The sequence below is a fragment of the Chaetura pelagica genome, unplaced genomic scaffold (genome assembly GCF_000747805.2).
Source record: "Chaetura pelagica isolate M959 unplaced genomic scaffold, ChaPel_1.0 scaffold97, whole genome shotgun sequence".
Taxonomy (NCBI): Eukaryota; Metazoa; Chordata; class Aves; order Apodiformes; family Apodidae; genus Chaetura; species Chaetura pelagica.
The window spans coordinates 808,048-834,074 of NW_009953944.1; the positions used below are offsets into that span (position 1 = coordinate 808,048).

General features: G+C 35.5%; 1 protein-coding gene across 1 annotated transcript in view; it reads left to right on the forward strand.

The window, feature by feature from the left end:
• Positions 1-26,027, forward strand: part of GBE1 (glucan (1,4-alpha-), branching enzyme 1) — a 152,023-nt gene that overhangs the window by 92,345 nt on the left and 33,651 nt on the right. The window contains exons 12-16 of the mRNA XM_010001784.1: positions 5,587-5,702; positions 5,936-6,063; positions 9,326-9,424; positions 11,657-11,767; positions 14,890-15,061. Coding sequence (XP_010000086.1) covers positions 5,587-5,702; positions 5,936-6,063; positions 9,326-9,424; positions 11,657-11,767; positions 14,890-15,061 — 626 coding nt within the window. The remainder of the gene's footprint in view (positions 1-5,586; positions 5,703-5,935; positions 6,064-9,325; positions 9,425-11,656; positions 11,768-14,889; positions 15,062-26,027) is intronic.

Genomic DNA, 26,027 nt, shown 5'->3' on the forward strand with positions numbered 1-26,027 from the left:
ACCGTTTTAAGTCAGTTTTGTCGGCTGACTCAAAGGACATTTCATGTTCGTGTAAGGAAATACCTGGTCCTTCACAAAGGTCAAAACCATCCTGGCTTGCATCAGAAATAGTGTGACCAGCTGGACCAAATAAATGATCCTTCCCCTCTACTTGGCCTTGGTGAGGGTGCACCTTGAGTACTGTGTGCAGTTTTGGGTCTCACAGTATTAGAACAACATCAAGGTGTTGGAGAGAGTGCGGAGAAGTGCAAGTAGGCTGATTAGGGCTCTGGAGAAATGGCCTTATGGGGAGAGGCTCAGGGAGCTGGGGCTGTTCAGCCTGGAGAAGAGGAGGCTGAGGGGAGACCTCATTGCTCTCTGCAACTCCCTGAATGGAGGTTGTATTGAGGTGGGTGTTGGCCTCTTCTCCCTGCTGACTAGGAATAGGACAAGAGGAACTGGGGTCAAGTTGTGGCAGGGGAGGTTCAGATTGGGTATTAGGAAAAACTTACAGAAAGATTGTTGAGGCATTGGAACTGGCTTCCCTGGGAGGTGGTAGAGGCACTGTTCCTGGACATATTAAAACAATGGGTGGACATAGTGTTTTGGGCGATGGTTTAGTGGTTAGAGTTTGTAGGGCAGATAGTTGATGATCTTGAAGGTCTCTTCCAACCTTGATGATTTTGTGATTCTATGATTCTCACATATTGCTATCTGTACCACTATTATTAAGTAGTATTGTTTTGAGAATAAGATTTTTTTTCCTTAAAATTTGTGTCCAGATGCTAACTTCTAAATGTGAGTAAAGTTAATATTGCTGAAATAGGATGTCTTGCTTCTCTTTTGGTTGTATAGGAATCAGTCATGCAATGTACTCTCAGAAATTCTGTCTCTAGAAGTAACACTCTATATCGGTGCTTCTGTGGTTGTTACTGTGTGGAAAGCAATTCATTACTTCTCTGTCTCTTCTTGGGATGGATAAAACCAAAATGATACATTGCTGCTTACTTCTTCTGCTCACAGATTATTTATATACCTGAGGAGGATAGCTCTCTCTTGTATTTGTTGTCTCCACAGTTTTTCAGAGGCATAATGCTGCTTGAATCACCAAGCAAAAGTTCTTTTGCTCTGTTAACAACTAGATCACTTTCTGTTGAATGATAGGGATGTGTATGCTCCTGTAGAATGGTGGTTGGTATAACTGGGAGTCGAGGTATCAAAAGCAGTCTGGCTCTCTGAATCAGGATTGTGCCTTGGCTAAAAAGTGGGCACCTGCTGCACTGCTTTAACTTCTGAATCCCTTGTGGCTAGAGAAGACTTGGAGTCTTGGCAACAATATTAATTGGAGGAGAGCAAGGAATCACTTCTGCATGTAAATTAAGGAGGTTGAAATACAGAGAGTTTATTCTATGTGTTGTTTCCCAAATAGGATAAGAGTGGTTAACCTTTTATATCACTCTGGAGTACCTCTAAATAGTAGGCAAACTGATGGATGCTGGTAAAAGTGGTGGAGAAAAAGAACATCTCTGTTTCAAACTTGGAGGTACTCTATGTGCTTAGTTCATAAAATAACTGTAAGGTTCACTGAAAGTTAGCATTATCAGACTAAGTACCAGTTTCTTCTTATCATTTATATTATTAGTATCTCTGTCCTGTGAAGACAGGCTGAGAGAGTTGGGATTGTTCAACGTGGAGAAGAGAAGGCTTCAGGGAGACCTTATAGCAGCCTTCCGATACCTGAAGGGTGTCTTCAGGAAAGCTGGGGAGGGACTTCTCATAAGGGCTTGTAGCGATAAGACAAGGAATAATGGCTTTAAGCTGGAAGAGAGTGGATTTATGTTAGACATTAGGAAGAAATTGACTGTTAAACGTGGGAACAGGTCACTGAGAGGAGCTGTGGATGCCCCCTCATCCACAAGTGTTCAAGGAGAGATTGGATGGGGCTCTGAGCAACATGGTCTAATGGGAGGTATCCCTGTCCATGCAGGGAGGTTGGAACTAGATGATCTTTAAGGTCCCTTCCAACTCAAACCATTCTGTGATTCTGTTACTATGTTTAGCAGTCCACTGGTGGAGTTTTAAGCCAAATAGCTGTTGAAATGTTTGGGAGAAAGTAATATTTTAGCGATTTAGTGCTGCCATGTGTTAAGTTAATTAAACGCTGAGAACTGAAAATGGGTAAATCATCATGAAAGTCTAAATTCTTATAAGGTCAGCAGTTCCACACATTTTCTATAATACGTAATAATAAATGCAGTTTCTGAATGTCAACATTAATGTAGTTCAAGAATTGCAGCTTCAAACTGTTAGATACAGCCAATGTTATTTTCTTGTCCATAGTGTCAAAATTAACTGGTTTAAATGCATTACTAGCTTGCATCTAATATTTCATGTTTGTCATGGATTGGAATGTAGCATTCTTATGATGAATCATTATTTTCCTTTTTTATTAGTACAGGTGGAAAAAAAATGTAAATAATGACTGTGACTTGCAAGTAGGTTTTCTGCTGACCTAAAATAGGAAAGTTATTACATTTCTTATCACCTTGTGAAATCGGGTCATCTAGCTAGATATACTAATTTTCTTACTTCAACTGAGAAATGTTTTTAATGTTAGAGCTATTGGCCCCAAAGGGGAAAAAAACCCAGCAAGATCTCTCTGCAAAGACCTTCTTTGTTTTGAATGATGTCTGAGTGAATTCTTGAATTATTTAAATTTTTGAAGTATAAATCATTCTGTTCTTCAATGATATATTTTCCTCTCTTTAGATCATGCATGCAATGAAAGAACCTTCCATTTTATGGTATGCAAAACTGTGAGAGATTGCTAGGATATAATTTAAGATACGGCTTCTGCCCAAAAGAAATTATGTTCTTAATGAATGCTATCCTGTTTCTTAATGAATGCTACCCTGTAAAATTATGAGAATCCACTTCTTTTAGAAATGTTCCTGAGTTATTGCTTATATGGTGGATGTATTTCAGTTATGCTATGATTTTGACCTTTACAGGCATTCTGCAACGTTGTTTGGTAGTTTTGTCAACTTCTATTTCTAATTCTGCTGCTTCCATAAACAAATAGACTTGGATGAAGTAATGAACTTCTGTTTTGTGTGATTGCATATTTCAAAAAAAACTGTTGTTCTGGCTTGTGTTTAGGAGCTGTGTAGTCAATATGGTTGCTAGTATTTGACATCTTTCTTAGAAATTAGCCAAGAAAGGAATTTTTCCAAGTTTAGACTAAAAGCAGAGCTAGTATGATTGTTTCTTTATTTACAGTCTTCTCTCCCATGTGCAATCAGATGATTGGGAAACATCTGCTGCTCCTACTCAGGTTTTTTATCTCATCAATTTGCTAACAAAACTTTTTTCTTGGACAAATTCATCTTGTTTTTTCTTACTTGTTGTCACATTTTCATGTACAAGTCATTGCAAGTTATTTTCATATTGTTTCTCCATCTTTTTCTAAAGATCGATCTTCAGTGCCAACAACGGTGGAAAAAAACAACACATTTATTATCTGTTTTGAGATATCTGTGTATGTTTTACAGATGGTCAAATAGTTTTTACCATCTTAAGAACTTTAAGGTTATAAAGTCAAGCAGTCTGTAATGAGTAGAGATAACTTAAGTCTGGCTGGTGCTTGTAGCACTTAATCTACTCTTTGTACATGCATTATCTTTATTCTGTGTAAGAGAATAATTTTATTGCGTTAGTTACTGCTTTGACTGTACTCTCAGTGCTTATCTTGCAGCAAATAGCTTTCTGCAAATTTGATGCTGTTTGAGAAAAAGATACAGTGAGCATTTGCACAGTTGTATTTTTATGTGAGCAGCTTGCCACTTCAAAGGACTTTTGATACCTTTCTATTGATTGCAGTATCAGAGCATTCTCTCGCTGTCATTCATTCATTGCAAATAATCTCACCTGAAAGATAGTAGATGTATAAAAGGTTCAGTAGGGAAACTCCTGAGGATCTTCCTTGTCAACTGCATGATTTGGGGTGGGGAAGGGGGCACACAGGGAAGGAACAAAAGCTTGCCTTGTAATGCATGCCCAAAAATACATTGAACTGAGGCAGTACACTGACTTACATTTGCTAAATTTGGAGGTTTTGATTTGGTAATATTGGTCATATACACAGGTGTGTATTTCCATGCCTAGTACATGCAAAGAATGAGAAGTATTGTGATCCTATAAATGTAGATAAGAATTGGCCATTTGGTGAGGTCAGAATTTTACCAGCTTTATAGTGTGTTCATATCTCCCCATCTTTTCATGTAATAGCACCCTTCACGTGAGGAAGTATTTTGGAGGAAGAAAAGCGGGGACTTGTGTTTTGTCAAAATGGAATTTACTACTTGTGCCATAATTGCCTCATGAGTCTCCTGCCTCGGACATCTGTTCAAATAAAGTGAAATCTATGGAAGGTCTCCTTCATTGCCTTATGCCAACTATGGGCATAGGTTAACTGTAACAGTGATACTGACTGGTGTGCTTTTTGCTGGGTGTACCTCTTCTGTCTCACCCATCAGAGGATGGTGGGTGAGACCCTGCATGCTGCTGAGTAGCTTGCACTCTTCTCTGAAGAGAAACTCAGTAGTAAGTGGGGTTGTAGTTGTGCTATGTTGGGAAATGGATTAGAGGAAAACCATGCAAACTTGCAATGGCAAGTGTTGAAGACATGGGCAAAAAAAGTTTCACTAGTTCATGTGGTTGTTTGATTGAGATAGGCGAGTTCTTTGGAGCCATAGCTTGCAAGAGATGCAGCTGAGGCAACTTATGCTGAGGATGGCAGAGAGGATAGTGGTACAGAGAGTGAACAGTAGAAGCAAGATATGAGGGTCTTTAAAGCTACTGAGACCAATGTCTTGGCAGAGGAGGTGATGAATAGTAAGAAAACTGTCTTGGAAACTGTTTTGTTCTTTAGTACAAGTTTTGTTCAGAAATGTCTCCATGTGCTTACTTTGGAACCTCTTTTTATATTTTTGGCTTTGTGTCCATGCTTTGTATGTGTGTTATACCCCATTCCCATTATTTTCAAATTAAAAGAACTGTATCCTCAACTTCCGTAAGTTTATTTACTCTTTAAATGTGGAAGTTTGCAACCCAGTAGGTGATTTGTAATCTACTGGTGATATGTGGCTTGCAAATAATTGGGAGGGGCATGGAGGGTGAAGAGATAAGGGATAACAGCTTTTTTACTTTTATTATGCCTAGAAATTGCTGTAAAATCTTGGGGATGAAATCTTATCTATTATAACTTTCTTTTAATTTCTGTAAGACCTTTTCTTAGAGTTACGATCTTTAGAGATGCAAAGGAAATGTACAGTGACAAGTATGGGTATGAAAATGTATGTGTTTAAGCACACAACCATTTAGATGGCAATTTTTCCTAAACTCCTGTCAGCAATCTTAAATTTATGTGCAGTTAAGGAAAAAGATTAAAGTAAGACAAACTTCTTAGAAAAAGACTAATGAAAAATGGTGAGAAATTATAAAACGTCAAGTGCAAGTGTCATGTATGCAAGCAGAGAATGTGGTATAAGGACCTGTAGCTGATCTGAAGATTTCTAAAACTTGCAAAATATATTAATGTTATTTCAGCTGGGAAGTTTTGAGATTCCTTTTGTCTAATTTGAGAATGTGGATTGAAGACTATGGTTTTGATGGCTTCCGATTTGATGGTGTTACATCTATGCTGTATCACCATCATGGGATTGGTAAGTAATTTAATCAACTCTAATCTGACCAGCTCTGTTGTTGTGGAAATAGTGTTATAAAAATTCACTGAATACTCAAAAAATTCCAGATATGCTGATATTTTGTTGTGTTGCTACATAGGTCTGAAATTATGAATAAATTTTGTGCTTATAAAATAGCAAATTGAGAAATCTCTGAGGTTTTGTTTTATTAAAATAGCAACCATGATCTTTTTACTTACCTGTCTTTTTAGGCACAGGATTCAGTGGAGGTTACCATGAATATTTTGGCCTACATGTGGATGAGGATGCTTTGTGTTACTTAATGCTGGCCAACCACATGATTAATTCCTTGCATCCTGAATGCATAACCATAGCAGAAGTAAGATCAGAATTTTTCATCCTTAATGACATTAATATTAATTAGTTTGCTTTGGGTTGTGAATTTCCTGTTAATTATCAAGTCACAGTTCTGATACTTGAGGAGTGACAGGAGCTGAAAATATTAATTAGTGGACTGACTGCCTTGTGGGGAAAAACAACTGGAAGGTACACTTTGGGAATTTTTGCTGCATTAATATGTTGTTAATTAATGTGGGCTTTTTTTTCCTTCTTGAACTTGTAATGAGATTTGGTTTTATTAACTTATTGGTTTTACATGATTGTCATTTGTCAGTAGTGATTCATAGTGCTGCAGATTAACAGTTCTAGAGTGGCTTTGCATATTTTGAATTATATTGGCATAATTGACAATTTCCTTTCAAAATAAATACAATAAATTTATAAATGTTGAATGTGTATGCCAATTTAAATTTAGTATTGAGTTTCTCTGAGTTTCTGAGGGAGTAAATAGACAATATTACTTGAATTTATTGAGATCAATGAACTTTTTGAATGAAAGATGTTGTTGTCACATGGAGTTTTTGATACTATGAAGTACCAGAGCATTCAAGTTCTGGGAGCAGGTACATTTTCACTGATATTTTCTCTTTAGCTAAAAAGATATATCCTGTAAACCTTGAGGGCTTTTCAGTTGTTATATTTAAACAATTTTTTTTTTTTTTCATTTAAAACAAATTGCTTCATCTATCTCATATAATTAGGAACTGTACTATTAAAACTTTTTGTATTGCTTAAGAGTTCCCTAATTATCTCAAGAAAACAAAATACTGCTTACCCTAATATCTTACTTATGATCAAGTTTTATGTTCTAGACAACTACTGCTAAAATCTTAATTACAAACTATCGAAAACAGCATCTGCTGGGCAATTACTAGTAAACTTGATATACCTTCATTGAGCCGTAGACTTACTTGAAATGAAATTTGTTCATGTTCTAGGTAGTCTTAGGTAATTAGCATTCCTACCAATGAAATTGAGTTCAGTCTGCTTGTATTACCTGTCCTGAGAGTTCTTTTTTTTTATTAATTTGTGTCTTCAGTTTCTCTTGCTTGAGTTGAAAACTGCTTCTGTTGCAATACTTCATTTTTCTACCGAGGGGAGTTGCCACACGAAGTACAGAATTGATCAATGTGCTGCATGGTTAAAGAATTCCAGAAGGAGAAACTATTGGCATAATTGAAAATTACAAAAGGCAGTGAAGAATGTCTGCTTGCGTATAATGATAGGAATGAGTGCCACATGAGAAAATTGTTTTTGTCTAACCATAACTAATTATAATGTATTCCTTAATTATATAACTGATAAATTTCACAGCTTTTTAATATTCTTTATATTCATTGTCTTAGTAATTTCTAAGTTTTTAGGTATAACTGACTGTAGGCTTACTTCTCATTTTGTTTATCTAAATAAGGCTGTGATTGAAGTTTTGTATAATGAGAAGAAAAAATACTAGGTCAAATTGCATCATTCCTGAAGTATTATAAAAACAAATAGGCAAAAAAACCCTATTCGTGAGGGTTTTGGGTTTTTTTGGTTGTTTTTTTTTTCTTTTTTTGACAGATAGGTCTGGAAAAAAGTAGGCATTGGCATTGTTAATTTGGTGCATAATATACTGAACAACTTGACACTTTATTTTATATTTTTTAGTGTTCTGGTAAAATCTGTAGATAATCTGTAGATATATATAGATACAAGTAGTATTACATTTAGAATTATACTTATAAAAAATGTGGCTTTCAAATTTGTGACCAAAGTAGATAGGAGCTACTTAAATCTCAGACTCAGACCTTGTGTAGGTAGGCATCATAGCATCACAGAGAAAGGCTTTTGTTTGTTTTTATCCTTTTGGGAGCTATTAAACTTCCTTTTATAACATCCAAAAGATTGGAAAGAATTTCTGCTTTGTTGTTTTGTATTTACTGCATGTGGAATGTGGATGCATTTTTCAGTGTGGTCTAATGACTGCTGAGTAAAGCGGAAAAATCCCCATCATTGATCTTGGGGCTTTGCTGGGCCAGGCTGCTGGCTGGTGTTCAGCTCACTGCTGGCTCAGAGCCCCAGGGCCTTTCCATCAGAGCTTCTCCCCAGCCTGGCATTTCCCAGCCTGTGCGGATGTGCGGGTCACACCATCACAGGGGCAGGACTTGACAACTGCCCTTGCTGAATTTCTTGAGCTTTGCTGTTGTTCGATTTTTCCTGCTGCTCAGGGGCCCTGTGGATGGCAGCCCTGCCTTCCATCCCCCAAGATGCCATCCATGAGCCTTGATAGTGTGAACTGTCTCTTCATTTATGTCAGTATGGGAGGAAATGTGGAGGTGTGTAACTTCAAGTGAGAATGTTTTTTTTCACTATTCAAATGCAGCAATTGGGTTGAAAGCTGGATTGAATCCAGAAGATCAGAATGAGCTTCTTTATTAAGCCCTGGTTCTAGTCAGAACTTAATTCCATAAATTATCCTGTGTAGACACAAGAGGTGTGTGTTAATCCATAGCCATTGTGGCAAAATGGCTTATCACTGACATAAGCTAATAAAATTCTAGCACTGATAGATATTTTGCAGTTATTGCAGATTTACATTTTTCTGTACAGATTAGATAGCTTTAAAAATAATAATTATGTGACATAACTACCTAATAAAATGGAGAAATAAATATTTATTTTAAAAACTTTTAATTAAAAAATTATGAATTATCAGCCCCCTTCAATATGAAACCGGAAAATTTCACAGTGAGAACATGTAATTTTCCAGGGATAGTGGATTCAATAGTTTTGGGTTTGTGCATTTAGGAAAAGAGTAGAGATTATATTTTTCTTCCTTTCTGTACTTTATATTCAGCTTTTTGTTTTTATGCTCTTCTTTATGCAAAATACCAATTAAAAAATGAAGGTTTAATTTGTCTTTCATTGACTACTTTCTGTTGATTACTTGGAGCTCAACAGAGCTAATTATTTCAAATTCTGCATCTATTGAGGTCTCTTCTACCTCAAATACCTACTTTGGTATTCTGTAGTTGAGTATTTAATGAAAAAAGTCATAATGCTCTCCTTGTAACTCTTGCATTCAAACAACAAATCTCACTGTATCCTTTATTTTTTTTTTCTCCCAGGTCAATCAGTGAAGCTGTTTTATAGTTTACAGAGCATTTCTATGAAAGTAATACTGTATAGTAGAAAGTCTGAACTAATAGTTGCAATGCTTTGTAAATTATATTGTGGGTTGTTGTTTTTGTTTTAAATTTAAGGATGTTTCTGGAATGCCAGCTCTTTGTCGTCCTGTTGAAGAGGGAGGAGGAGGTTTTGATTATCGACTAGCAATGGCTATTCCAGATAAGTGGATACAGGTGAGAACTTTTTTAAAAAATATGTTCTCCTCTTCAAAGTGGGATGTTTATCTGTACAAACACAAAAATGCTTCTAAATCCTACTGACAGATTTTAATTTCTCTTCAGTTAATGTCCTTTCAAAATAAATTCTGACAGGCTTGAGCACAAGTATTTGTAGCTGAAATGAGAGCTGTCCAGTATGTAGGTTTCAGAAGATGAGTAAGTTTAGGGGCTGTTCTTTGCTTTCTATCTGATACTTGTTTTCATACTATACATAAGTCTCATTTGATTTTAAAGAACCTGTATCTTGCAACAGTTGTAGGACATATAATCTATATTGAATAGTAAGCAGGCAGATAATAAGTTAACCATAATCATATAAATGTAAAAAAAAAAACCCAAAACATAGAACAAATTATCCTGAAATTTGACATAGTAATAAACATTGAACATAATGTTGAAAGTTTAACCCAAGTAAATGGAAGTGCTTTATGTTAACACCAGCAATCTGCAGTGGTGGTACAAAATGAATAATAGAAGTCTTTATATGCTCTTGAAGAACTGTAATGTCCTAATAAACACTGGTTATGATAAGGATTTAAATCACCTTTTCCTTAATATGAAGAATAACAAGAAAAGGAATAAAATGCTGAATGATCTTGAAAGGCTTCTACTGATGTTTTAGAGAATGTTTTCAGTTAGAAGATGACATTCAAATCCCTTAGGCTGTCAGAATGATCTGAAAACAATATATGTTTTATATGAGCATTAATGCTTCAATAAATATCTTGAGTAGCTTAAAATAAAAAGCAAATTAACTCACCTTTAGCATCTTTCACGTTTGTAACTACAAGTTGAAGGACTGGTTGAAAAACAGTTTTCAAACTTCTTCATATAGAAGACAAACCTGTCAGCTTTTCCGCCAGAGACAGCATCATTAAACTTTAGAGTGTGTAATTTAGATCCTGGAATGTAGTGAGGGCTTATATTTTGTAATAACAAGAAGCACCTTATTGTGATGGCTTTTGCTGTTGTTGTGCATCTAACTTCCTTACCACACTTTAGGACAGGCAAAGATGAGGAATTTCCTCAATAGGCAAAATGTGCCTGGCAAAGTTCATATTACAAAGAAAAAAAGGCTGTAAAATTTTACAAGGTCAGAAGATGGATAATCTAATTTAGCAATCTCTGATAAGGTCTCCATATTTTAATTTGCAATACTCTTGAGTGGAAACTTACCTATTCTGTGGTAGTTTTATTCTTTAACTGGACAAAAAAAAATAAATCATCTTGCAGCCTAAGAGTATACTTAACATTGAGCAGCAGGTGGATGCTTGGCATGCTGATGGGTTGTTGGGCATAAATTAAGCCGTGACAGTCTGGGATGCTTAAAAGGAGATTCCAGTTATTTAGGAATGTGTTGATAGTATTACAGCATAGGGTGATGCAGGCAGGAAGCTTCTATCTTAGAAAACGACAAATAAAAACTGGAACAGAAGACTTTAGATTAGAGAAAGAGGTGATGCACATACTTTGTTAGCACATTTCATGAGGCAAAAATAAATCTGAAATTATTGGAAGAGAAAAACTTTGAAACAAAATCTATCAGCTGTTATCAAACTGTCCTTGACTGCTTGCTTTCATTTCTCCAGCTTTTAAGTTACCTATTGATAACAAGGTTTCTAGGCGATTTCCTAAAATTGGTTCTAGATTTAGAAGCAGGAGGAAATAGTGTCATATGAGGCAGAAAATTCATGTTGATCTGGTTTAATTTAAATTGCTAAAAATCAGGAGCTAGAATGGCAAAAAATGTTGAGCTTGGTTTATATTACAAAGCTTTGGCATTGAAACTGTGGTTTGGAACTGACCAGGAATTCACAGGTCAGGGGAATGTGCAAGTCCCTGCTCTAAGCACCTTTCCGTGTTATTGTGTACTTCATGGCAATTGCGTAGCGCACAGTGCCCACTGTATCAGAGGTTTCATGATAAATGGCAAGTCCTGTTATCTATACTTGAAAAGTACAAGAGAGACAAAATAGTCTACTTATTTTATTTATGCAGTGGAAGTAAAAAATAAAAATAACTTTCTATTATCAGAGAAAACTCATTGCTTCAAAACTTGGGAATAGGAGAAGTTAAAGCAATACTGTTCATAACCCACTGAAAGATTCTGTGAATGAAGAAAGGTGGCAATCTGCTTTTAGTTCAAACAGCAATAACTTCCTGATGATCTTTCCTGTATTTCTACAGATAATTAAGGAGCTGAAAGATGAAGACTGGAATATGGGCAATATTGTCCATACATTAACAAATAGACGGTATGAAGAAAAATACATTGCATATGCAGAGAGTCATGACCAGGTATGTTATCAGTTTGTTTGTTTATACATAGGCAAGTAAAATAAGAGGTTTAGAGACTTGGCGGGTTTTGTTTCTTAAAAGTGAGAGATAGATCTGTGGACTACTGCTTGGTTTTTTTTTACTTGGGTTTTCTTGTGGGAGTTTTTTTATTTCATCCTTTCTTTTTTAAGAACGGAATGGTGCTTGGAGTAGGTGGGTGGTGTTATTTCCAAATTTTTTATTTGTATTTAATAAATTAATCCTAGCTTCTTGTTTTGCCTGCCTGTCACAGGACATGTGCTCTTGTAGCTGAGAAGGCCAGTGGCATCCTGGGGTATATTAGAAAGGGTGTGGTTAGTACGTCAAGGGAGGTTCTCCTCCCCCTCTCTTCTGCCTTGGTGAGGCCGCATCTGGAATATTGTGTCCAGTTCTGGGCCTCTCAGTGCAAGAAGGACAGGGAACTGCTTGAAAGAGTCCAGCACAAATGTGTATGTGTGACATAAGAAGGCATATAATCCATACTTTGGAAAATTTGGTTTCCATGAAGTAAGTTGGAGCACTATTTATGATAAGCATAAACAATATCACAATTTAGCTTGTGTTCACTGAATCGGTGTTTGTGACTGTTGTATTCCTTTCAAGAAGTTGTTTGCAAAACTTGCAGAGATGAAACATCATCTTTTGGAGATCTAAATGAAATATTCTTTAGCAGCTTCATTCAAAACACAGCAGTTGTAATGATTCTGTATTTGAAAAAATGAAAAATTACTAATGAATTTGTATAACATCTGTCTCCCACAATCTTTGTAATGGTTGTTTGCGAAGAATCAGAAAACGTGTTGGTTTGAGAATTTTAAAATTAAGAACTTATCAATTTTCTAAGAAAAGATTTAAGTATCCTGCCTTCTACTATTGCCTCTACATAATAGAGGATGATCTTTTATTTCTTATCCTTCTATAATAAAATTAAACAGAAGTATCCAAAACAAGACCTGTGTTTTATTTTAAGAAGAGAATGTTGAGGTTATCAACTTCATTTTGTGTACCAATTTGCATTCTTATCTCAGAGACTGTTACACAGTATTTATTTAAGGCATGAAAGAAGAGTCCCAGTCATGGTAAAGAAGTTCAGGTATTACTTGGAACTGCATATTATTCTATGGTTATTTGCTTTTATAAAAGCTGTTTCTTCATGCTAAAGCATGACAAGTAACATTACTGTTCTTTTATTTCATGCTGGATTTTATCAATTGAGTTATTTTCCATATCGCTGTGTATTTTTGTTTTAGAATCTTATGCTTGGGAAGAAGATCTACTTATTTTGAATTTAAAAAAAATAAATATTGCAGATATACACCAGACTGATATGTGAAAAGTAGGATAGAGAAAAAAACAAAAGGGAGTGTAGATAAAATTCAGTCTGGAGATACTTGAAGTGATGTACAAGAGAGTGTGAAACCATTCTAGTTTCTTATATGCCATAATGGGCTATAAACTATCAGAATACAGAGCCTTATGGTTATATTAAATGTGTGAAAATAGCAACTCAATGCTTATAGCTGTCAAAAAAGCAGATACAGTACTGGAATTATGAATGGAATGGAGAGTGAAGAGCAAAACCAATATGCCAATGTTGTCTTTCATGGTTTCTGTGCATCTTAAACTTCGGAGCCAGATTTGGTCCTGTATCTCAAAGAATATATAGCATAACTGGGGAAAAAATGTTCTGAGAGCATTGGGAAGAATAATAGCAGGTGTGGATTGTTTTTTATAAGAAGGAAACTACACAGACTAAAACTCTTGAGGGTATAAAAGAGATCACTGAAGGTTTAAAAAATCATGTCTAGCATAGAAAACATAAATGGGAACCACCTTCCCTTCTAATGAAATATTAGGGGACATTAAATGACACATAGAAATGCCACATTCAGAATCCAGAGAAGAGTTGTTCCTTGCAGTTATTCATCGCTTTCTTCAGTGTTGCCATTGCTGCATAGGAAGTTAATTGTATTTAAAGGTTATTTTGTATACTTGAGAGAATCATCTATATATGCTGTTATATTGTTAGTTAGAAACTAAACAATTATGGTACTTTTCATCTAGACCTGAATGATCTTCAGCTCATCTGTCACTCTGGGATGTAGTGAGTTTTCATGGTATAAAATGAGAATTGGGCTAATTCAACAAAAATTAGCAATATATATATAGAAATGTTCCAAAATGTTTTCAGCATTGTGTACTAATATATCAGAATAGTTCTTGTTACATAGCATTTGTGTGGCCTTTCTCAAGTAACAATAAACATTAGCAGGTTAGTAATTCAGTCACTGTTTTTAGACAGAATTACAAGTTTTTCTCTCATGTGAAATCACAGGAAACCAATCACGTTCTTGTTCATATATAAATGGAAAGTTTTATATTGATTTTCCATCTCTAAATCAAGAGTATTAATAGCCCTTTATTTGTACATTCCAGGAACTTTATATGTTTGCCTTCTTATTTTCTGTATTTTCTGTAAAAGTTCCGAAATAGGTCGTTTGTGGTTTATTGATTTGATACTAACATTTTGCATTTGATATCTATAGGCAAAAATGTTCTCAGAAGTAATAGTACAGTTCAGTCCCATCAGCTGCAAAGTAGGACCACAACAGGGGTTAGGCAGCTGTTAGTTTATTGATCATATGATCAATAATACTCCACAATAGTACTCATGGCAATTGGTTCGAGGATCCTCAGTATCCATGTGGAGGGTTGCAAGGGGAAAGGGGAGAGCTTGGTCAGGCACCTAGTCAAGCCTCAGTTCAGAGAGACTCAGTTCAGAGAAATCCCTGTCTCAATTTACATATTTTCTCTTTGTGGCAGCAGATTTTTTACATATTGTACCCATATGATTACACATCACACAGTACAAAGTTGCAGCAATTAGAAGTGAGAATCACTGGGGCCTGAGGATCATTGGCAGTGGCAGGATGTTTTCTTTGTAAACCGGGACTAATTTGTACACAGGGAGCCATGTCCTTGACTCCTCACCAATCTTCCAAGTCCTCTTACGATATAAAGTGCCTGCTTAAAAAAAATAGGTTAGAAACACTTCTAATAAACCCAAGGGTTTTTTTCACTTTCTTTTTTTTAAACTATTGTAGGCGCTTGTTGGTGATAAGACATTGGCATTTCGACTGATGGATGCAGAGATGTATACAAACATGAGTGTGCTCTCGCCTCTTACTCCAGTTATTGATCGTGGAATACAGCTTCATAAAATGATTCGTCTCATTACTCATGCACTTGGAGGAGAGAGTTATCTAAATTTCATGGGTAAGTGGTCTTAGGAAAAAGTATTTCGTTTTCTCATCTGTAGAACGCGTGGCAGGGAAATTAAATTATCTGACATAGTCTTACATGCACAGTATTTATCATGATGCTGAAGTTAGGGGAATAAATGTTTTCATAAAGATTTAGTTCAAAAGGTAATATTAATTCTTTTTCTATCTGTAAGGTATAAGACAGGTAAATAAAATCAATGTGGTTCCTAATTGTAATAGAAGTGACTTTTAAAAATGTGGTAAGCTTTTGTTCAAGTTATTCTGATATAAAACTCAGACTAGTATATTATTATTATGTAAGTTTGTTAGGTGGTGAGCCTTGCCTTACAGGACTTGGTTGTCTTTTGGCTCTGTTCTTCTGCTCTCCTAAACTTTTTAGGTAACAGTGAATTTACTAAAAATAGCTCTGTACTTATTTCAATGATCAATTGTTTGGAAATCTGGAATTGGTTGATTTATATTTCATTGCCTCTTAGTGAAGAGGGCTTAATAAGTTAAGCATGGACACAGCATAGAGATGGGGTGCACCCTGCTACAGCTGTTGCATTGATTCCTAAGCACTGTGGCTACAAGAACATCCAGTAGTTAATTTCATTTCATTAGCAAGTTACACTTCTGTGTAGTTGTCTATAAAGTTGTGTGTTGTTCTTAGATTTATACAAAAAGCTGAAGCTATTTATGCTTGATGTCAAGGGTGAGGAAGAGGAGCCTCCTGTGGGGTGGGGAGAGGAGTGGAAATCTCCTTTCACAACACCTGGAGAACGCATTCCAGGTGCCTCTCTGCTTCCCTAGATCCTTCTATAAGTCTCTTATATGTTTTTTCTGAAAACAAAGACACCAAAGCAACATACGGCTTTCTCAATGCTTTGATCGCCTTAAGGAAAAACAAACTACTTCTAGAGTGTTGTATCAGGAGTGAAAATTTGTATTCTATAATTTATCCTGAAAATTCTCTTTGAAGATCTGGAACATTTAATTACGCATGTGTTGGAGTATCGTTTGTACGCCATACATGCAAACTGATTCCTCTTGCAAGAAGTTATGCTCTATTCAACGCCCAGCTTTGCCCATGTAGCATTCTCATATTTCTCGCTTTTCGCACTGAAGATTCTCTGTCCTACTTACTGGTATCTATAAGAAACTACTGAAAAAATCCTGGAAGTTGTTGCGCTTATTTTTCATGTTTCTAGATGCTTAATTTTGCCTGAAGACTTATTTTCTTTCTGAACTGCTCTATCCCAGTACAATCAATGATGCATGCAAACTTAAATGTGACTAGGAAAGTTGTCATTTCAGTAAATTGGCTCCCTTGTAGTGCAAACTGTTGGTCCATTGTTTCTTCTGGTCTGTACTTCAGTTTTCTCTGCAGCTTTGCAAGTAATCTCTGGGGCTTCGTGTGCCCATCTGGTATGAAAGACTTAACCTAGAAAGATAGAAACTCCATATGCTTGGCTGAAAATGAGCATGACAATGATAAATGTCCTGCTTTAGTGAAAGAACACTCTGGAAGACCAGTTTGTTTAACAATAATAGTTAAAAAAAAGCTATTGTTTTGAAACTTAGGCTGCATCTAAATGCTGTCTTCTCAAAGCAAATAGGCAGCAACAATCCTAACACAGCTGTAGTTTGTTCAACTCAACTTCCGGCTTAGACAGATATTTTAATACTGAGACTGTCCAATACTGATCAGAAGATGCCGTATAACTTCAGAAAATCACCAAAAGTTAGGGTGCACAAGTGATGCTTCTTTAAGGGTTTCCTTCTCCCCAGCTAAGCTTCCAGGAACATGTTGACGTAGATAATAAATATTTGATTGTTGAAACTTAAATAATAATTAAAGAGAAATTTCCAAGCATTCACAGTGTTTGTCTATATTAAGTAATTGAAGTAATTATATTATCTGAAAATATACCAAAAAACCCACTCTATTAATACTCAAGTATTTTTATACTGATATGGAAATAAAAAGTGCATTTGTTACTAACTTAATTAAAACCAGAAAATTTGTGGAAAAATATTTTGAGACATAGGTCTTTGCCCTCTCTAATATGAGGATTTGAAAACTAATTAAAAATAAAAGCCCTGTATCTGACTGAAATTCTTTATTGTCTATTTAAACCCCTAAAAAATTAGAAAAAATATTAAGATTTAGTCTACTTCCTCGATTACTAAACAAGCAGTAGCAGAAGTTGTTGTAAGAATTATAAAATACTAGAATCTTCTGATCTCACCTTGAAAATAATGCAACCACTGTGGTTACCCACTAGACAATGTTGGACTTAGAAGTACACCACTGTTCTGTCTTCATTTTCCTTTGGCTTCATTTTCCATCCTGTCCCTGCAGAAAAGCTGTAGACAACTGTAATTGTTCCTTTCCTTTAAATATTCTTTTTCTCTTCTCTTGCTCATCACCTGTGTCCTGCACTTGGGGAAACCCTAGAGGGCATATGAAAGATCTGTGCCAGTTCTTCAGTAAACTTGGCTATGTGTTCTGTCCTGACCTTGAGAGATAGATCTGTTTGTCTATCTGTATTTAGCCAAGTAGAGACAGCTGCTGTTTTTTTGCCTAGAATAGGTGTAAGATCCAGCCCAAGGTGCCCTAAATAGCACAAATATGAAGGACAAAGGTCCTTTATAGCACAAATATTTACTGTTTTATGACATCGTAGGATCTTGCTTTTCAGCTTCCTAGCAATCATTTTTGTGCTTCCTTCTTGATTTAAAATTGGCTTAAACTCAAATCTATTGATGTAAAGGCAGATTAGTTCCTACATGAACCTCTTGCACTATTTTTCATGAGTTTTCTTTACTGAAACAGCTCTTAATTAGGACTCCAGAGACAAAGATTCTCCCTGCAAAACAGCTTTTTAAAAAATAGATATATAGAGAAGCGAGAAAATAATTTGCAGTAACTAGGATGTTTTTTTACAATCATGAGCATAGACTGGTGGTGTTACTGCTTGGGTTGACATTTACCTTTTTTCCACTAATACAAAATTTATCTGTAAAGCTTCTGTTTCCCACTTGTTAGCTCACTTACACCACAGTTTATCTGCTTTCTCTGTTTTTTGGATGCACTAAATCAGTTTATTTTCTAATGGTTTGGTATGATGAGACCTTGTTCTCTGTTTGGCCTTAAAAATAAAATAAGATGATATGCACAATTTATTCCCTTGGGTCTTCTGGAGGGAGAAATTAAGTTTGTTTTTTTTTTTCTTCTTATTTATTTATTTTTCAACTAAGAGATTTTGTAACAGGAGGCTTTTGAAAATTTTGAAAATTCTTGACAAACTAGAAAAGGAATGCTGCAAAAACTGAATTGGTAGCACCAATATCAGCGTGGGAAATGTGCATACTGTTTACTTAATGGAGATTATAAATTTGACAAAAATGCTTGCAACAAAAATGGGAATGTTACTCAAAACAGAATCTGAAATACTACTTTTATTGCTATGTATCTAGATAAAAAAGAAATTGTGTCAAGAACAAGGATATTCAGCTTAAGCTTAAATGTGTTTTGTTTTCTTAAACATGTTGCATACAAATAACTGAATTTTTACACTTTTTTTTTTTCAGTGCACTTTCTTATGATTATTACTCCTGGGCACTGTAGACCATGGCATAAAAAAAATTGCCTTTGCAAGAGCAAGTGCTCTTTAAACTAGCTCACTTCAGTCTACTCTTTCTGATGAACAGCCTTGAAGTGCTCAGTTAGTAAAGGCTGAAGATCAGGATACATAGTTTGAAGTAATCCTTCTTAATATACTTACCTGTTATACCTGGCAAACGTGCTTTCTGTGCTGCTAGTTCTGCCAGCTGCTTTAATTTCATGCAGTTTGACAAAAACAATTATCTTTATTTTAAGTCTGAAACAAGAAGGGTGTAATCTGAAATCTTGCCTACAGTTTGTTGTAGACGTCTTGTCCTGTAATGACAGACCACCTACCACTTCATTGCATAGTACTCCATATGCCCTCAGTCACAACTTGGGGTGACAGTGACAGGGGGAAGAATCCAAATGTATAGATTAGGCTTCATGAACTGCTTTGAGAGTCTCTTATGGAAAGTCTAGAGGTGCAAACTGTTAATATTTGTTGTTCCTGTAGAGTTGATTGAAACAAGCTTAATTTCTACACTCAAAACGCATTAGAGTGACTGAGGAAAAAGAAATTAATGAGAAATACTATCTCATAATGTAAAAGAATCCATAAACACGTAATCCTGTCTGATTTTTCCTCCATCCCACCTTCCCTTCACAAATTATGTCCAAATAATAGAAAACTGTTATGGGAGTTGATAATACTTCTTTCCTGAGAGGACAGGGAAGAAAGTGCTATACAGATGTGTATATAATTTAAATATATAAGTTAAATGGTTACTAGGAGCAGTCTATATATGTGATGTTGCATGAGTGTGCACACTATAGCTTCTCATGTCAGGAACCTTGAAACAGAAACCTTTCACAGTCAATTGCATCCTCAAGACTGCTCAAGAATATACAGTTGCTCCAACTGTGTTCATGGATTGAAATCCAGGTATAGTTTTCCATGATGAGAGAATTGTCTAAACAGGAATAGTTGTACACAGTGCTCCTTTTTTCTCTGAGTAATGCTGATGTTTCCCTGGTTTGTTCCTTAATCTTAAATCTACAAGGTATCAGTTGTTCCAATATTAACAGTGGATTAGTATATTAAGCCATATTGACATTTCATTTCAGTTAAAACATGTTTGGGTGTTGTTTATTTATTTTTTTTTTTAAAGGCTGTATAGTTTTCCAGTTCTTTTTCTCTGTTACTGGTATAAAGAGATTGGCTTTTTAAGCCTTAGTTATTTTGGAACTACAGTTTTATTTATTTTTATTGTGCTTAGTAGCATCATTTAACCATGGTGACACAGTTATTTAGACTTCAGCTAACATCTCAATTTTTTTATTCTTAATACTCCATCTGTTACCTTCTATCTTGTTTGTATGATTTGTACACTTACAGTTCAGTCTTGTAACTCTGTTGCCATGTGAGAGTAAATACAGCCTGGTCTATTGATACAATAGTTTGTGGTGTGATGCCTTGCTAAAGAACAGTATACAAAGTTGTAAAATAAATTGAAGCTATATTAGAACAAAGAGTTTGATTTCTGTTTGTATGACAGCCTTCATTTTTGTTTTGTTGTTGTTTTGAAGAACAATCACACTAATGCCTTTATTATAACTGGAGACTATGCATTATAATTCTTTTAGCACAGTTTTTTGGGAGGATTTCCTCTTTTCAAACATTCAGAATTATAATTTATTACAGAAATTATTACAATTGTAGTGTTACAAAAACCTTTTATCACATTATCTGGATTTACGACTCGTCAAGGCATGGCTGTTATTCTGTCCTTTGGTAATTGTTGTTTTGGTTTTTTTCATCCATAGCTACATAGTTCAGAAACTTTTTCAGGAAACTGTGATTGAGCTATATATAGATGGCATTGCTTAGTTTTACTTAGCTTTCTTTTAGAAAAAAACGCCACTCAATTGTTAAAGATAAATCTAAAGACAATTATACTCCGACTAAATTATATTGTTTTCAGTTTCTTCACCTTGAATTCAAATAAAATTAAAATAAATAGGTATACTTCACTTTCAGAATGCTTTGCTTTTTAGAATCAAATATAAGCACTGTATTAAAAGCTCTGCCTTAAAAATATAACTAGTTTATTGGGAGTAAATGTAAGCACTGTATTAGAGGCTCTGTCTTAAAAATATGTCTCAAATTTGTTGGGAGTTGTACACATAAATACACGTATTTGTACATATGAAAGTGTTTTGATTAGTCTTCAGATGTTGTCCAAAAATAAGATATTTGTAGATGATTGAATATTCTTGCCTGATAGTATAGAGTCATTGAATACTGGGTTGGAAGGGACCTCAAGGGTTATCTGGTCCAACCTTTCTAGGTAGAAATATGGTTTAGATTACATGGCCCAGCACCTTGTCAAGCTGAGACTTAAAAGTGTGTCCAGTGTTGGGTAATAGTATAGAAGTGTGATATTTTTTGTAAATTTTAAGATATACTGAAATTTTGTTTACATATATATGTATGCATACATATATATATGAAGGTTTATTTGCTCAATGATTCCTTGAGAAAGCAATTAAGTGTAGTCATCGTACACTTTTTATGGTGCGTTTAACTTGGACTCAAATTACAATGGATGTTTTATATTTATGTAGTCTTGAAGTGCTTTAAAGTGTTACGTATTGTAATTATTCTAAAAGATGTATAAAGCTTGGTTCATCCTATGAGCTTGTTGATAACTATTACAGCTTTAGGAAGAGCCTTGGTGATGTAAGTTATGTAGAAATGTCTGTGTGATTTTGTTCATAACACTTTTTCGAAGAAAAATAACTTAGCTGGTTCTCTCTTCGGAGTAGAGAGCACTTTTGGACAGTTGTGTTTTTCTTAGGGTCACATGAATATTTGGTCCATCACTACATGTATTAATAGGATCACCGAATGGTTAAGGTTGGAAGGGACCTTAAAGATCATCAGGTTCCAACCTCCCTCCTTATGAGCAGGGACACCTGCCATTACCAGGAGTAATGTATAATTTGTAATATAGCAACATCACTAAAAATTAAAAAGCCACTAATTTCCTCCATGCCTGATGTCTAGAGAAAAGGTCCACCTGATAAAAATAAATCTGTGCAAGATCTTTGTGTAAGAGCAGGGGAAAAGGGTAAGCATGCTCATACAAAAACAGGTCTAAGTATGTTGTTTATGTTAAAGCCCTTGTCTTTTCTCTCCCTACTGTTCACTGTACTTCATACAGTTTTCTTGCTGATAATTTATCAGTACTGCTTTTAAAGTACTTATTTCTGAAATGCCCAATGCTGAAAAGAAGCTACAGCAGCCTGTTACAACACTTGGCTTTGGTTTACTTCTACTTTTGGCAGTCTGTCTGTACTCACTAATCTGGAAAGGGCTCAGCAATTGCATGGCTGAGGGAAAAATAGATCTATTTTGTTCAAAACCATATCCAAAAGACCAAAAATTTCTTCCTGATTATACTTTGTAGGCTGACTTTTAAAGAGAAAGAGAGGTGACACAAACTAAACCATTTTCCTTTACATCCCAATCAAGTTATTCAGCAGCATGAAGCTGTAGTGACCTTATGTAAGATATGTAAGAATCTGGTAACCAGCCCTATGTTTGGCAATGCATTGTTCTTTCTCAGACTGGTTTCAGGCAATGCAGAGCCAAATAGAATTAAACCTCACATGTTACTCAATAAGGAATTATTTTGAGAGATGCCTGAGCAGGTGACATTTTGTATTAGTAAAGCCTGAATAATAGATCCTTAGGCGTACTTTTCAATTTGGATTTTAATGTGTGCAGTTGTGGTAATTTGAAATGAATTCATCTCAGTAGTGTCATTAATTCCCCAAATCAATGTAGTTTAAACTGAGATAACACTTAGTGATGACACTGGAATGAAAAAAAAAAGTCTTCATGAGTTCAAGAACTTATTTTCATAAGCCCTATTTATTAGCTTAAAATCTGCTTATTGTCTTAAATTTTTGAGGCTGTCAATGTAGCACTCACTGAGAAATATACTAGAATATTAATTTAAACAACACTGTAGTTGAATTTGCATTGATCTTCAAGAGGCAAGGTATTTTGAATACAAATTGTCATAAGAAGTGGTAAAGTCTGCAAAGTAAAGCATGTTAAAGCATCCTTCGTAAATGTTGGCCTGTCTTTCTTAGAGGCCTTTTGAGATCTTCAGCTTGAAATTAAAACTATGCAGGTTTCAATTGTCAGTCACTGCAAGCATAGGCTACATGCTTGTATTTAGAATACGTTTTCTGTTGTATTAATTCAAACCTTATGGAGGTTTACAAAAAGAAAATCTGAATGAACACAACCCATTTGGTGTGCTTCCATATGTCAAGAGATTTAATGGAAAAATGCTTTTATATGGTAGCAGTCATAGAGGGTTAGCTAGATGTTGATGTTGGAGGATGGATGCGCTTGCCAGGTAGAAAGCAGACCAGGAGAACGTGAAGAAGATGCACAATCAGGTTAGCATTGGAATGGAGCTACAGGCCTCATTAACCGAGGACAACGACTGTCTTTCCTGCTAAAAGGATGCATTCCCATGCGTAATTCAGGGTAAATTATTTCTGTGAGCTCAAAAATACAGTGAAAATGAGGTACTTTAGTTTTACTTCATAGTTAAATGCTGTAAGAGTAATCTTGTGTATGAATATAGAGCTGATTTTAGTAAGCTCTCAGGGAAAGGAGAGGAGGACTTTACAGTGCAGGAAATTAGAAAGGGAGCTTGGGAAGAGGGTAAAATTAGTTTTGGCTGAAAATAAAATGAACTGTGTTAGATTTTATTTTGTTTTGCAAATAGCACACATACCTTTCAATTGGAATGGCTTGTTCAATGTAGAAGAGTACTTCTTAATATGTTAAGTACAGGCTTGTGGTGTAACCAGACAACTGACTAACATCTCAAGAATGGGATTATTCACGAAGCCGAGAGTACTAGTGTAGTCTTTTTATAGCCAGAAGCCCAGAACTTCTAATCAATTTGGATAGTTATTCAGATCTGGTTCTATTATAGCTTTTTGTGCAGCCTAAGATAACAACCTGTATCTTCATAAAGAAGGAATGTATTTCAAAATGTTAATAGAAACAAAAGAGATCTGAAGGAAAATGTTAATCTGTTAGATCAGCAGCATACTTTCCACCATTTATCTTGTGTTCCCTAAATTTGTGAAAAGTACAAACTTTGGGATTGTATGTCTTACTAATTGATGTAATCTGAAGTAAACCCACCTTTTTCTTCTCCTCTTACTGTAGACTTCTGTGTAGGTGTCTTTTGTGCATGTATTCACTTTAAGATTGGGGAATTATGTGTATGTGACATTCTAAAACCAAACAAAAATCTTGATTCACTCTGAGCTTTTTTCCTATGTTTATTTATTTTTGTGATTGGTTATTTATTTTAGTTCATAATGTCTGCCACCATCTTAAAAAGCAAGAATTGTATGCAATATTGCTTGAAGGGAGACGTTTGGATGTCTTTCATCTACATTAGCATAGTGAGTGATAACTATTTATAGATATGAAAATACTGTGTAAATGTATATCTTATTTTCAATAAGTCTTCTCTTGTGCTTTTTTCCTCTTTGTGTTCTATTTAGCTGTAGTTAGGCAGCGTTTATACAGACTGGTTTTTATTATGTGAATAGTTTATTCTTTAAAGCCCTCTATTTTTTCAATATGTAATTTTAAAACTCATTTAGCTTGTCATCTTTCCTGATAATTTAACTTTTTTTTTGAGGAAAAAATATAACTTAGCAAGTACTACTGAAACTCTTCTACATGACAATAGAATGTTTGAAATACTAGGTGACTGTACTTCTAAATTTTATCCCAATGTAAGCCTTCTATGCACTCTCTTACTTTCTTACTTCTATGCACTCTCTCATCCTTACAAGCATCTTGGTTCTAAAACACTGATTTACACTGTTCAGAGAAATAAAGATGATCTAGAGCAATGTAATGGAGGTGTTAGTTGGGGAACACTGCCTGCAGCTGCTTTTAAATGAGAAATCAGAATCTTAGCCAGATCAATCACTTCAACTGAAGTGTGTTTTTGGTTTAAGTTCCATTTTATTTTTGGTTTTGTCATGAGAGTTGCTACCCTCCTTGCCCTCCACTTCAATCCTGAGTTTTAGAATCTATGCTATAAGCTGTGCTGTGCTTTTTAATATCAAATTTATGATTTTTCAAAGCCTGTAAGTTGATAAATAAACCATAATATTGATGTATTAATTTCAGTAGATGAGAAATTTGTTGTTCTGATTGGATGGGGGGGGGAGGGGAGGGGGAAGAAAAAGCAATAACATCTTGTTAGGGTGCTGGCTGTGACTAGTCTTAGAAATATAGTATGCTATTTATTTATATTCTGCCTTTCTACTTTACACGAAGGAAGGGAGTGTCTCGATTAGTCTCTTACTTGAAAATAGGCTTAATTTTTCTGCAAATTAACCTAGACTTAACTGAAGTTTTCAGAAAAATTATTAATTTCCCTGTTGGTATTTACTAGTTGCATTTATACTGGTAGACCAGAAGGACTGAGAGTTGGGCAGGGAGAAACCTGATGAAGTTCAAAAAGGGCCAGTGTAGAGTCTTGCATCTGAGGAAAAACAACCCCATGTACCAGTGCAGGTTGTGGGCTGACCCTGCTGGAGAGCAGTGTAGGAGAAAGGGACCTCATGGTCCTGGTGGACAGGAGGATGACCATGAGCCAGCAATGGGCCCGTCCAGTTCTGGGCCTCTCAGTTCAAGAAGGACAGGGAACTGCTTGAAAGAGTCCAGTGCAGAGCCACAGAGATGATGAAGGGAGTGGAACATCTCCCTTATGAGGAAAGGCTGAGGGAGCTGGGTCTCTTTAGCTTGGAGAAGAGGAGACTGAGGGGTGACCTTATCAATGTTCACAAATCTGTTAAGGATGAGTGTCAGGAGGATGGAGCCAGGCTTTTTTCAGTGATATATAGTGATAGGACAAGGGGCAGTAGATGCAAACTGGAGTATAGGAGGTTCCATGTAAACATCAGAAAAAACTTCCTTACTGTGAGAGTGACAGAGCACTGGAACAGGCTGCCCAGAGAAGAGACATTCAAAACTTGCCTGGACAAGTTCCTGTGTGATGTGCTCTAGGTGATCCCACTCTGACAGGGGGGTTGGACTAGATGATCTTTTGAGGTCCCTTCCAATCCCTAAGATTCTGTGATTCTGTGACTGTATTTTTAATTATTCACTTTTTACATGGAAGATTGTTGCTTGCTTTGAACTATAGTACTTTGAAGGCCTGCATATTTCAGTGAAATGCAGTGTTATTTTTTGAAATAATGTTTTCAAAATAATACATGCATATAAAATAAATTCTAGCCTTTG